The following is a 12,421-nucleotide window of genomic DNA, read 5'->3' as shown; positions in this document are numbered from 1 at the left end:
CTCTCTTTAGTTGTAGACTAACTCAAACAGTAGATCATTTCACTCATGGTTCTCTTGCTAGCCCCGCGCCGGTGCTCGGCTTAGGTTACACTTTGCGGTGGCTGTGTCAAGACGTGTTATGCTTTGCAATAAAAAAAAAAAAACATTGGTACAAAGCAAGCCCATTCACTTTTTTATGCTGATAAGAGAATTACAATGTTTTTTTATGTGACAAAAATGTGCGATTAAATTGTGATTAATCGCGAGTTAACTATGACTGTCGCGACATTAATCGCGATTAAATATTTTAATCGCTTGACAGCACTAATATCTCATCTCATCTCATCATCTCTAGCCGCTTTATCCTTCTACAGGGTCGCAGGCAAGCTGGAGCCTATCCCAGCTGACTACGGGCGAAAGGCGGGGTACACCCTGGACAAGTCGCCAGGTCATCACAGGGCTGACACATAGACACAGACAACCATTCACACTCACATTCACACCTACGGTCAATTTAGAGTCACCAGTTAACCTAACCTGCATGTCTTTGGACTGTGGGGGAAACCGGAGCACCCGGAGGAAACCCACGCGGACACAGGGAGAACATGCAAACTCCACACAGAAAGGCCCTCGCCGGCCCCGGGGCTCGAACCCAGGACCTTCTTGCTGTGAGGCGATAGCGCTAACCACTACACCACCGTGCCGCCAGCACTAATATATATGTATATATATGTATTCAACTCCTTAAGCTGAATGAGCATGAACTCTATCTCCTCATTACTCCAGAAGTGCATGTTTCTACTACTGTTGTCATGCCGACCGAGGCTGTTGTGTTTCCCGCTTGTGGTCTCGTCACTTCCGGAAGGGGCAGTGCTGAAGTAAGTAGCTCGACTACGTAGCTCAATAGGGTTTACATGCACTAAGTAGCTCGGCTACAATCGTGTAATCTAGGTTGCGTAGCTCGATTACGAGAAATCCAGTTCGGTTCGATTTCAGCTGAGCTAAGGTGTTTCCATGGCATTTAGAACTTCGATTTCAGTCGAGCTACGGCAGAAATTCGATTTTCTCTATGTGCATGTAAACGCACTGAGTGATGGTTGTTCCAGGTTGACGAAGATGGCTTCTTTTACTCCTCTTTCAAACCACTGTGTTCTTAATGCAAGAACATGTCATTAATGCAAGAATGTCATTCCCTACATTTCTGGACTATCTGAGAAACTCAGGAGGATCTTCTACAAAACACAACATTTCCTGAACATTTCAGACCCAGTAACCCTCTGAGGCAGAAATTAGTCCACCCTAAGGACAGAATACCCAGACACAAACAGGACAATGTAATGTATGCAATTCAATGCAGTGAGGAATGCACGGACCTGTACATTGGGGAAACGAAACAACCGTTTCATAGGCACATGGCTCAACCCAGGAGAGCCAGTTCCTCAGGGCAGAACTCTGCAATTTATCTTCATGTCAATAACAAAGGACAATCATTTCAGGACTGTAATGTACGCATTTTAGTCAGGGAAGACCAGTGGTTTGAAAGAGAAGTAAAAGAAGCCATCTTCCTCAACCTGGCACAATAATCAGAGAACAAAGGAGGTGATACGAGGCACCACTTACAGTGGTGCTTGAAAGTTTGTGAACCCTTGAGAATTTTCTATATTTCTGCATATATTACCTAAAACATCATCAGATTTTCACACAAGTCCTAAAAGTAGATAAAGAGAACCCAGTTAAACAAATAAGACAAAAATATTATACTTGGTCATTTATTTATTGAGGAAAATGATCCAGTATTACATATCTATGAGTGGCAAAAGTATGTGAACCTTTGCTTTCAGTATCTGGTGTGACCCCCTTGTGCAGCAATAACTGCAACTAAACGTTTCCGATAACTGTTGATCAGTCCTGCACACCGGCTTGGAGGAATTTTAGCCCATTTCTCCATACAGAACAGCTTCAACTCTGGGATGTTGGTGGGTTTCCTCACATGAACTGCTCGCTTCAGGTCCTTCCACAACATTTCGATTGGATTAAGGTCAGGACTTTGACTTGGCCATTCCAAAACATTAACTTTATTCTTCTTTAACCATTCTTTGGTAGAACGACTTGTGTGCTTCGGGTCGTTGTCTTGCTGCATGACCCACCTTCTCTTGAGATTCAGTTCATGGACAGACGTCCTGACATTTTCCTTTAGAATTCGCTGGTATAATTCAGAATTCGTTGTTCCATCAATGATGGCAAGCTGTCCTAGCCCAGATGCAGCAAAACAGGCCCAAACCATGATACTACCACCACCATGTTTCACAGATGGGATAAGGTTCTTATGCTGGAATGCAGTGCTTTCCTTTCTCCAAACATAACGCTTCTTATTTAAACCAAAAAGTTCTATTTTGGTCTCATCCGTCCACAAAACATTTTTTCAATAGCCTTCTGGCTTGTCCATGTGATCTTTAGCAAACTGCAGACGAGCAGCAATGTTCTTTTTGGAGAGCAGTGGCTTTCTCCTTGCAACCCTACCATGCACACCATTGTTGTTGACGGTGATGGTGGACTCATTGATGGTGGACTCATGAACATTTAACATTAGCCAAAGTGAGGGAGGCCTTCAGTTGCTTAGAAGTTACCCTGGGGTCCTTTGTGACCTCGCCGACTATTACACGCCTTGCTCTTGGAGTGATCTTTGTTGGTCGACCACTCCTGGGGAGGGTAACAATGGTCTTGAATTTCCTCCATTTGTACACAATCTGTCTGACTGTGGACTGGTGGAGTCCAAACTCTTTAGAGATGGTTTTGGAACCTTTTCTAGTCTGATGAGCATCAACAATGCTTTTTCTGAGGTACTCAGAAATCTCCTTTGTTTGTGCCATGATACACTTCCACAAACATGTGTTGTGAAGATCAGACTTTGATAGATCCCTGTTCTTTAAATAAAACAGGGTGCCCACTCACACCTGATTGTCATCCCATTGATTGAAAACACCTGACTCTAATTTCACCTTCAAATTAACTGCTAATCCTAGAGGTTCACATACTTTTGCCACTCACAGATATGTAATACTGGATCATTTTCCTCAATAAATAAATGACCAAGTATAATATTTTGTCTCATTTGTTTAACTGGGTTCTCTTCATCTACTTTTAGGACTTGTGTGAAAATCCGATGATATTTTAGGTCATATTTATGCAGAAATGTAAAAAAATTCTAAAGGGTTCACAAACTTTCAAGCACCACTGTATCAGCCACCTACAATGATTGGCACACTTCCCAGAAAACTGAATACACATCCACACCAAGAGTCAACTGACTTCAATGACTCACATGAAGGCAGAGAGCCAATGACCCACAGATCACCATAACAACTCTCCAGGCTGTTAACATCGTTCATCCCCGGTCCCCAGTGTCCTACATCCACAGGATGACTCAACGACCCAGGTGATCTCAACAGCTCTTCTTAGGGTTGCTTTTGGTCCACTAGAGGATAAATACCTGGAACTCCCCACTAGTCAGACAGAACTGAAGTAGCCTTTCAGATGAGAAGTGAAACGTCTTCAAGAATTTCAAGCAAGTCCAGTTACCTTCTTTAGCTCCTATGGCTTACTATGACTGAGAACCTTCACAGAACGACTTGGATGACTTTGAACCTTCACAGAAAGAAACGGTCAAATAATAATTAACAAAAAATCATACATTAAATATCATACATTCAAAATAAATAATTAACAAATCATACATTTTGAAAACTTAACATAGAACTGAGGAAAAAAAGGTAAAATTATTTTTCACAAAAAGTTTAGAACTCTCCCTCTTTGCCTTTTCATGTCCCTCCTTCTGTGCAGATAGACGTCACTCAAATACACACACACACACACACACACACTTGCCAAACCCTGAGAATGTAAAGCGGTAGGTCAGATTGCATGACACAGTTACACCCTTCTAGGGGGGTCTGGGGGCATGACCCTCAGAAAATTTTTGGGGGAAAAAATGGTGCATTCTCTTGCATTCTGAGTGCCATATTTGAAGAAAATTAATCGAGAAATTTACTGCATGAATCGGTAGAATTGGCAAATATGTAAGTGATGGAAACTCAGAGGAAACCAGGTGCATCCTGCTGCACAGACTGGTTGAGTGACAGACACATACACACGTTCAAATATGAAGATAAAACATGGTAGTAAGACCGATATCAGGCTAAGAAGTCCTGTACGAGTGTGCCACACAAATAAGTAAGGGCAACTACTGTATGTTCTCACACACACAGTCAAAAGATGCATTATCATGCAGATACACAGAGACATAGACACACACATGATATTTGCTATCATTCACGCCTGGGAGCAGCCCCACATCACCGGCAAAACTCACCAGCTCTCAGAAAACTTGCAATTCCCCATTCGTACATTTGTAATGTTGCAATGTGCGCTTGCGCTGATTTTTCTTTAGTTCTGAAGAGCTCCAAAGGAGTCCAACGTGCTCATGTCAGATAGTTCAGTGATGGCAGATGCCACAGAAATCACCTCCGACATATCGCACACACGTCTTGCCTTGCTTAAATTCAACATCAAACTCACACTGATTAGAATATTTTGGCTTAATTTTATATTTTAAAAAAGAAAGTAGGGGCAATCGTCTGGAAATAGAAATATTTTCCCATACTTATCCAGACCTGGAAATGACTAAAGTCAAATTCCATACTTTTCCATACTGCGTAGCAACCCTGTCATGAAGAAAACTGGAGCCCTTTTGGATCTGTGATTTGACCAGGGAGCACAAGGATGGACCAAATAGGCACTCAGCTGAGTACCGTAAACTCCTGAAAAGAAGTAGCTTTCAGGTTTTGGCATGCTCACGCCTGCACACTAGAGGATATTGGAGTATCTGACACGTCCCCATCAATAATCATGTGTTCTATTTCTTGTTAAGGAGTGGAAGTTTTGGAATGCCCGATGAATTCAGATATGCAAATTGTTTTGGCTTCTATCCAGGATTTCTGCATTTCATCTCTGGATTTCTGTGCGCTGTAGCTCGATCACATATTTGGCCTCTTGTAGAGATTCCTTCAGTGCCTCCTCCAAGGATACTGCTGCTGAAATCAAAATAAAGTATGTATGCTTTTTGAGTGTTTTAAATCAGTTGAAATTTTAGCCATATCCAGAATGCTGTATCTCACTGCAGATGATTTCAAAGACGACTGCAAAGCAAGTTCTAATAAAACTGAAATGTAAAGTTTAAAGTACTGTCCTCTTCTGAGGTGTTTAACTGTTTGTTTATTTTAGTACAACTTTCCGTGATAAATGATAACAGGAATTTCTCCCAAAGCTATTACCCACAATGATACAAAGTGTAATAATGAAATATTCATCTCTCTTTTGTTACTTACATAAGACAGTTGGGGTCCTTTATTTTTGAGCATCATCTGCAGCTCGTAATTCTTTGCTCTCTCCTGGCTAAGATCTTCAGCCATCAAGGTACTTGCCTGCACACATGCAAAAACATGTCAGAGTATTCACACTGTAGCTCAAGCTACGAGCGTTCAGTATCCAAATCTGTTTATTGGATAATTTTTGTGTTTACTAGATGTTCTGAGATATCAGGTCTCAGGTATTGGGGATAGATTAGGGATCAAATTAGCTCATGTTTAAAGTCATTCAAATTCTGTAAAGATGCTTTGCGATAATGCCTATTGTTAAAAGCGCTATAGAAATAAACTTGACTGGAGGTCTAGAAACACTTCCTCTGCCTGGGGATGGATCAACCGAGAGACCCCTTGCACAGACATCACATTTACGTTAGCGACCGTTGCTACCTTAGACCTGGGGGACAAGCGCACTTTGTTTACAGACTGTTCACATACTGAAGCCAAGCGAAGATGTCCGACGTCTGTTGCTGTTGTCCAAAGAAAATTACAGCTGAAAAAGCTCTACTACCGGATCACTTGGATAATCTTAGTCAGAAAGACGCGAAGGATATATATACATGGAAATTAGAGTTTATTAGCAGTTAGGAGCCGTACAAAATTCCTCGAAATGACTGGAGTGAAGGTGCAGATTTCTGGCCTAGCGTTAGCTACATGTTGGAATATACCTTCTTTTCCCCCCAAAGAGTCCCGACACGGAAGAACAGTTTAAAAAAACCAAAAAACTACAAAAGCAAGAAAACCTTCTTTGTGTAAATAATTTTTGCCGACATCAGCTTTTGAGTGCTGCAAAAGCCAAAGCATTTACTCTCAAAGGACTCTGACCTGAACTGTGGGCTAGATGGTATTCCCACTCCTCCATGTATCAACAACTCCACAGACATCTAAGTACAGAGCTATGTGCACTCTATCATTTATACAGTGATGCTTATTATTGTTAAAACAATATCTCATTATCTCTAGCCGCTTTATCCTGTTCTACAGGGTCGCAGGCAAGCCGGAGCCTATCCCAGCTGACTACAGGCGAAAGGTGGGGTACACCCTGGACAAGTCGCCAGGTCATCACAGGGCTGACACATAGACACAGACAACCATTCACACTCACACCTACGGTCAATTTAGAGTCACCGGTTAACCTAACCTGCATGTCTTTGGACTGTGGGGGAAACCGGAGCACCTGGAGGAAACCCACGCGGACAGGGGGAGAACATGCAAACTCCGCACAGAAAGGCCCTCGCCGGCCACGGGGCTCGAACCCAGACCTTCTTGCTGTGAGGCGACAGCGCTAACCACTACACCACCGTGCCGCCCACTAAAACAATATCTGAAGTGTTATTATTTGTAAAATAACAAAATATCTTGCTATAAACTTTCAAACAATATTGTAAGATTTTATTTGAATTTCACCTAATAGTGGATGGTACAATAATTACAAACGCTAACAGAAATCAGCACATTCCAGTTGTAGCTATAGTCATAGTAACTATAATCACCCTGGTAATAATCATTTCAATAAACGGTTAATGTTCGTTTCCCTCTTCATTTATTCTCTATTCAAAAAGCACAACTGAGTCACACAGGTTGAGAAGTGTGTAACGGACAAACAATTTAATCCAAAATAGTTTTTCCTGCCTTAGTTGATTTATTTCCATTTCACATGCATACAGCTATTGTAAAGTTCAGTCTGTGTGTGTTTTCAGGCTTAGCTGCTCTCATCATTTTCTCTTTAACCATTCATTTCTTTGCTGTTCTTGAAGAATTTGCTTCTCTTTAACATTTTTCTTGATAGCAGGGAGACAGTAATACCTTTTATCTATTTGAATGATTTGAACAACCAAAAACAGAACAAAAATAAGCCATAGTGAAGACAGATTAAGCCTTGCTGACACAATAGACAGTGTCTGTTTGACCCCCAGGAGAAATTATCACGTGATGTGTGATGTCATGTGCAAGGGGTTTATTGGTAGATGAATGTATGACTGGTCAGAGTGCGAATAAGGGACAGAGGGAAAGGAACAATACAAATATCACCTTCTTGTTACAGGTTGGTGGTGTCCTACTAGGTCCTGTTCTAAGCTTTGTATTATTTACACTCAATGTTTAGCCTTTGAGACATGTAAACAGTAATGCTGACATCCACATTTATGCTTTCATACGTTTAGACAATACACAGATATATTTATCAGTCAGAGGTGGGGACTTGAGACTTGGGGACTTGGACTCGAGTCGACTCGAGTCACTGTTTTCATGACTTGTGACTTGACTTGACAAAACATGAAAATACTTGAGACTTGACTTGGAAGTTTAAGACTCGGGACTTGACTTGACTTGACACACGATGACTTGAGTGACGAGTGTTATTTCCATCGTTTTTTTAATTGTGAAAATAAAATGTAATATGCACATACTTCAGTAATTTTGATTGCACTGCCGTTGCGTTGTCACCGCCCTGTCCATCAGGCACGCTCTCTGCGTGGGCTATATACCACGCCCCATGCCACGATGTGTTCACAGATTTCACATCATATCATTATGTCAGCCATCCCATGAGTAATCACTTTCGGCTTCAAGGGCTACTGCCTAGAAGGTAAACGACGAATGGCGCAGTGCAAGATTTGCAACGTGACGATTTCTGACAGCCAGACCACGACCTCCAATTTCGTCCGGCATTTGAAGATCCATTCTGCCCAGTAAGTTTATTAATGTGTTGTTATTTGGTGATAGCAGCTAAACTCCTTGTTAGCCAATGTTAGCCACGAGAGTGAGCGGTAGGAGGATTTTAGCCATTGCAGATGTAGCTAGGGATTCAGTTTATTATTGTGAAATTCTTATGTGAATGCTGGTAAGCAATGTAGTTACGTCAAGTTTAATGATATTGTATATCAGTAGTAGTAAGTTGATTGTGCACTTTGCAGTCGTGATGCTGAATAACATAAGCAGCTTCCTACCCTGTTGTTCTGTTTCAGGGTTAAGCTAATGGTCAGCTTGTGAACATGTACACGTTCATGAGCAGTACAAATTCGTGTAAGTGTGTTCGTGTACATTAGCCAGACTGTCCATAGGGCATAGAGGCAGGGGAGTTTATCATAGCCGTTTGAAATAGAAGTGCAGCAACCTGCACATTTTTTTCATCACACTACCCGATAAAAAAAGAAAAGAAAACTCCGTCCCACTGCCTATCATGCACTATTGAAAAAAGCGCCACGATTTGGATTCACCGGCATGCCACTCGCTGTTTGAATACAGGCTAGCAGCAATACTAAACTCTGCAAAATAGGCTGACTGTGCGCGGGAGTCTCGGTTCCCGCTGTAACACAGTGTTACGAAAATAAATTGTGCAGTCATCCAAACCATGAATTTACATTTAGTATATCAGGCTACCAGGCCGCCAAAACAATGGTTTGAATGACTACAATTTAGAGAGCACAACTCTGTAACTGAACAGGTGCATTGGATATTTCCCAGTGAGGTAATTTAAAAAGTCTCTGGGTAATTGTTCAAGGAAAGATGAATCCCGCGCACTGTCCTTTCCGTATTGTTCCCAAAACGTTGCACTTGTGGTAAGGAGGACAGTGCGTTAGCCACGACTGAAACGTTGTGAGCAAAGTTCCTGTGGAAAGGAATGCGTGGGATGCATATTTCATTTAACATTTATTTTTGTAACAATCTATTATAGCGGGAACCGAGACTCCCGCGCCAAAGTCGTTCTATATGTCCACGCTCCGCACAGGCTGAGGCAGCCTCGGAGAGGGAGAGAGTGAGAGAGCGCTTTTGCACACACCTCTGTAGCTTGTCATATGGGGTAAGATGATGTCACTTTTGCACGGGCGAACAGGTCTTCTTTTTGAGACCTAAATTGTGTCTGACACATTTCTCTATCCTTTGGGTTTTTTTTTTTTACTGGCGCAAACATACATCAAAGTCACTTCAGGTTTCTCCACTTGTATCTTATTAATAATAATCATCTCATCTGACGTGATTAGAGATTGGAGGAGCTCATGCCCCTGTTAACCCAAGGTGTCATCCTACCCTCTTTTAACTACGCACATAACAGAATGCCAATTCTCTGCATGAGTAGGCTACCATAATGGGGTGTTTTTTTCATTAATTTTTGCATTTACTATTTATATGTATTTATTTATATATTGTTTAGTTTTATTTTATTGTGAAAAATGAGACAGACAGCTCCCTGAATTTTTCATCTTCCTTTGCTGTTCTTAAACTCAGGGATCCCAGCAGTAATTGAAAAAAATAGAGGAATGTAAGAAACTATCAGCAGGGGTCAAGGGGGCTGCAAGCCCTTTGCGGGGTGCAGGGGCAGCGCCCCTGCTGGGGGTACAGGGGGTGAAGCCCCCTGAAGCTGTTGAGATTTTAACATTTAAAGATGCTATAGAACACATTTTTTACATAGATTTAACATAGAAAAGCAACAGAATTTAACAATAATGTGTATCTATTTGATGCCATATTTTGTAATCAATGACATAAGTGGCAAAAAAAAAAAATTATTTATAAAAATTAGATGAAAATGTAGCTTTGAAGAATATACTTCTTCTAACCCGGACACTGTTCCGCTATCTCTTTTATGGACGATATCTTTTTTCCACGACATATTCAGGGCTGTGAAATTGTAAATAAGAAATCCGAGGAAAAGGGGGGGTCTGGGGGGCACAGCCCCCCAGCATAAGCTGGGGGTCTGGGGCCCGCAGGGCCCCAGACACCAAGCCATTTTAGGTGTTATATGGTATATTCTGAGCATTTCCTGCAAGTAAAAAATTGATCTCAACAAGTAAATATTTGACTAGTCTTGGTCTTCATTTTGCCATATAAAATACCTATCAACAGTTTTCTCTTTTAAAATGAAAGATCCATGTAAAATACCTTGAAATATCTAATAAGTGCCTATGTATTTTATCTCTTAATCAAAATAAAAGTAAAAAAAAAATGTGTAAATAACAATTTAAAGAAATGTTAATAAAAGAAAACTTTGATGGGCCTTTCAAAATGACTTTATGAAAAATCATGCTCAATATTTAAGTGAGATACCTGTTGTCTTCCAAATTACACTTAATTCTTGTATTATGTCCTGGCTTTTTCCAAGAGTCTGTCATAATGTCTCTTGTCTACAGAGCAAAAGTTTAAAAAAAAATAATGTTTCTTATCTAATATATTATTTACATCTTTTCTTTTACTTCTGGCTCCTTCTATTCCTCTTTGCATCACTCCCAGCTATTTCTTTCAATTCATCTTTCAGTAAGGCTATTAGTTATTAGTTCTATAGTATTTGCATTCCTCTATTAAAGCTATTTACAAAATGTTCATAGTCTGTCAAACAGCATCTAATGAAAGTCTTTTAATTTTCTTTTCTTTAACACCATCTCTTTCAGTTTTGCAAACTTGTTCTTTTTCATCTTTTCCTTCAGTCTGTCTGAGTGTTCTTTTCTAGCCCTCTTTGCATCTCTCTCAAACACCTCCTTAGCTTTCCTTTTTGATGGCATCTTAACTATGTCTGATCTTGCACCCTGTAAGTACAAAATTCACGTACGCGGTGCCAGGTCACGCAATAGCTATTTTTAGCTCTGTCATGCACTCCTGAGCAGTATTGCCAGATACTCCTGACGTTTTCCAGCCCAAAATATGTTCAAAACCCACCAAAATGCACTTGAAACCGCCCAATCTGGCAACACTGCTCCTGAGTCGCAGTCAAGATGTGTTCCACGCTCAGCTGGCATAAAACTCCGCGAGTTCGGCTGTATTGAGCCGCCGGTCTCATGCAAGGCGATTAAAACCGACTAGACACCACCCCCCCAATGATTTTTAATGCAAAAATAGACGTTTTATGAAGATATTTTTCGCGACAGAATCCGTGGAAATTTCACAGCCCTACATATTGAATTAAGTTCAACGCATTAGAAACAAAAGCACGAACAGAGTTAAAACACATTTTCTAGCAAATGGGCGCAGCCATATTGTTTTCTCGTTCTATTGCGTACAGTCTCGCGGTATTTACATCAATTTAACTTCCGAGTGTTCCCGAATGTCAACTAGAACAAACGAAGCTGACAAAAACATCGCTAAACAAGCAAACCAAATCAGAATGTATTCTGCTGGTCATTTTACTTAAACAAACATATTTTTAACAGATATACAAGAGATTAAAAAAAAAAAAAACACCACCACTTTGGCTAGAAAAATAGCGGAATTCCGCTAAATAGCGGACGTCTGGGATCCCTGTTAAACTTCAGGGTGTACAGTTACATTAAACATAGTGTGTACGGCATTAGACACAGTGTTCGACTTCGGCCCCAAAATTTCATTTCGGTGCATCCCTAATAATTAATTAGATGGCCTGTTACTGGATCAAGTAAAGGTGTTAGTAGCAGCTGCTGTTATTCCCATCACTGATCAGAAATAAATAAAATGTAAAAATTAATGAATGAGGCAGTAGTGTGTAGACCTGCAATTTGTGATGCAAGGCATCATGGAATCTGTTGTGCAGGCGAGAGTGAACTATGAAACATAATACTTATAACAAGTTAAAGCAGTAAAAAAAACAGAAAAAAAAACAGGAAGGTCAATCAACTAGGCTTAAGTTGTGAATAGGAATACATGGTAGAGTGTTTACACTATGGACCTGGCATCGATACCTCTGACTTTATCATAGCAAGCCAAGAAGTTCAAAATACATTACTCCTTCAAAATGACTCCTATCGTAATATGTTTTTATAACACTGTCTGTTTATTTTTCTTGTTGGCTGATGACCATGTGAGAAACTTAGTTGGCTTTCAATCTTGCAATCAATTTTGCCATCAATAAATAACTTTGTGACATTATTACTGTTTTGTTTTATTCCATGATGTATTTTACAGAACATGAGTATTTAAAATGCAAATATTTAACAGGTTGGGCACATGTGCCAGGGATGTTTACTGACATTTACTTATGTATTGCCTTTTCAATGTATTAAATTCATATTCTGCTGCTAAAATTATGCCAATATGCCTAAGGTGACTTGACTTGG

The 12,421-nt window shown here is 40.5% G+C and overlaps 1 protein-coding gene across 1 annotated transcript in view; it reads right to left on the bottom strand.

Moving 5' to 3' along the window:
• Positions 1–4,070: 4,070 nt before the first annotated feature.
• Positions 4,071–12,421, bottom strand: part of LOC132869289 (cilia- and flagella-associated protein 57-like) — a 62,775-nt gene continuing 54,424 nt past the window's right edge. The window contains exons 25-26 of the mRNA XM_060902631.1: positions 5,364–5,459; positions 4,071–4,103 (exon numbers count right to left, since the gene is read on the bottom strand). Of these exons, the coding sequence (XP_060758614.1) occupies positions 4,071–4,103; positions 5,364–5,459 (129 nt within the window). The remainder of the gene's footprint in view (positions 4,104–5,363; positions 5,460–12,421) is intronic.

Source organism: Neoarius graeffei, chromosome 2 (genome assembly GCF_027579695.1).
Source record: "Neoarius graeffei isolate fNeoGra1 chromosome 2, fNeoGra1.pri, whole genome shotgun sequence".
Lineage (NCBI taxonomy): Eukaryota > Metazoa > Chordata > Actinopteri > Siluriformes > Ariidae > Neoarius > Neoarius graeffei.
Note: the sequence above shows the minus strand (reverse complement) of the source record. Positions and strands in the feature narration are given on the sequence as shown.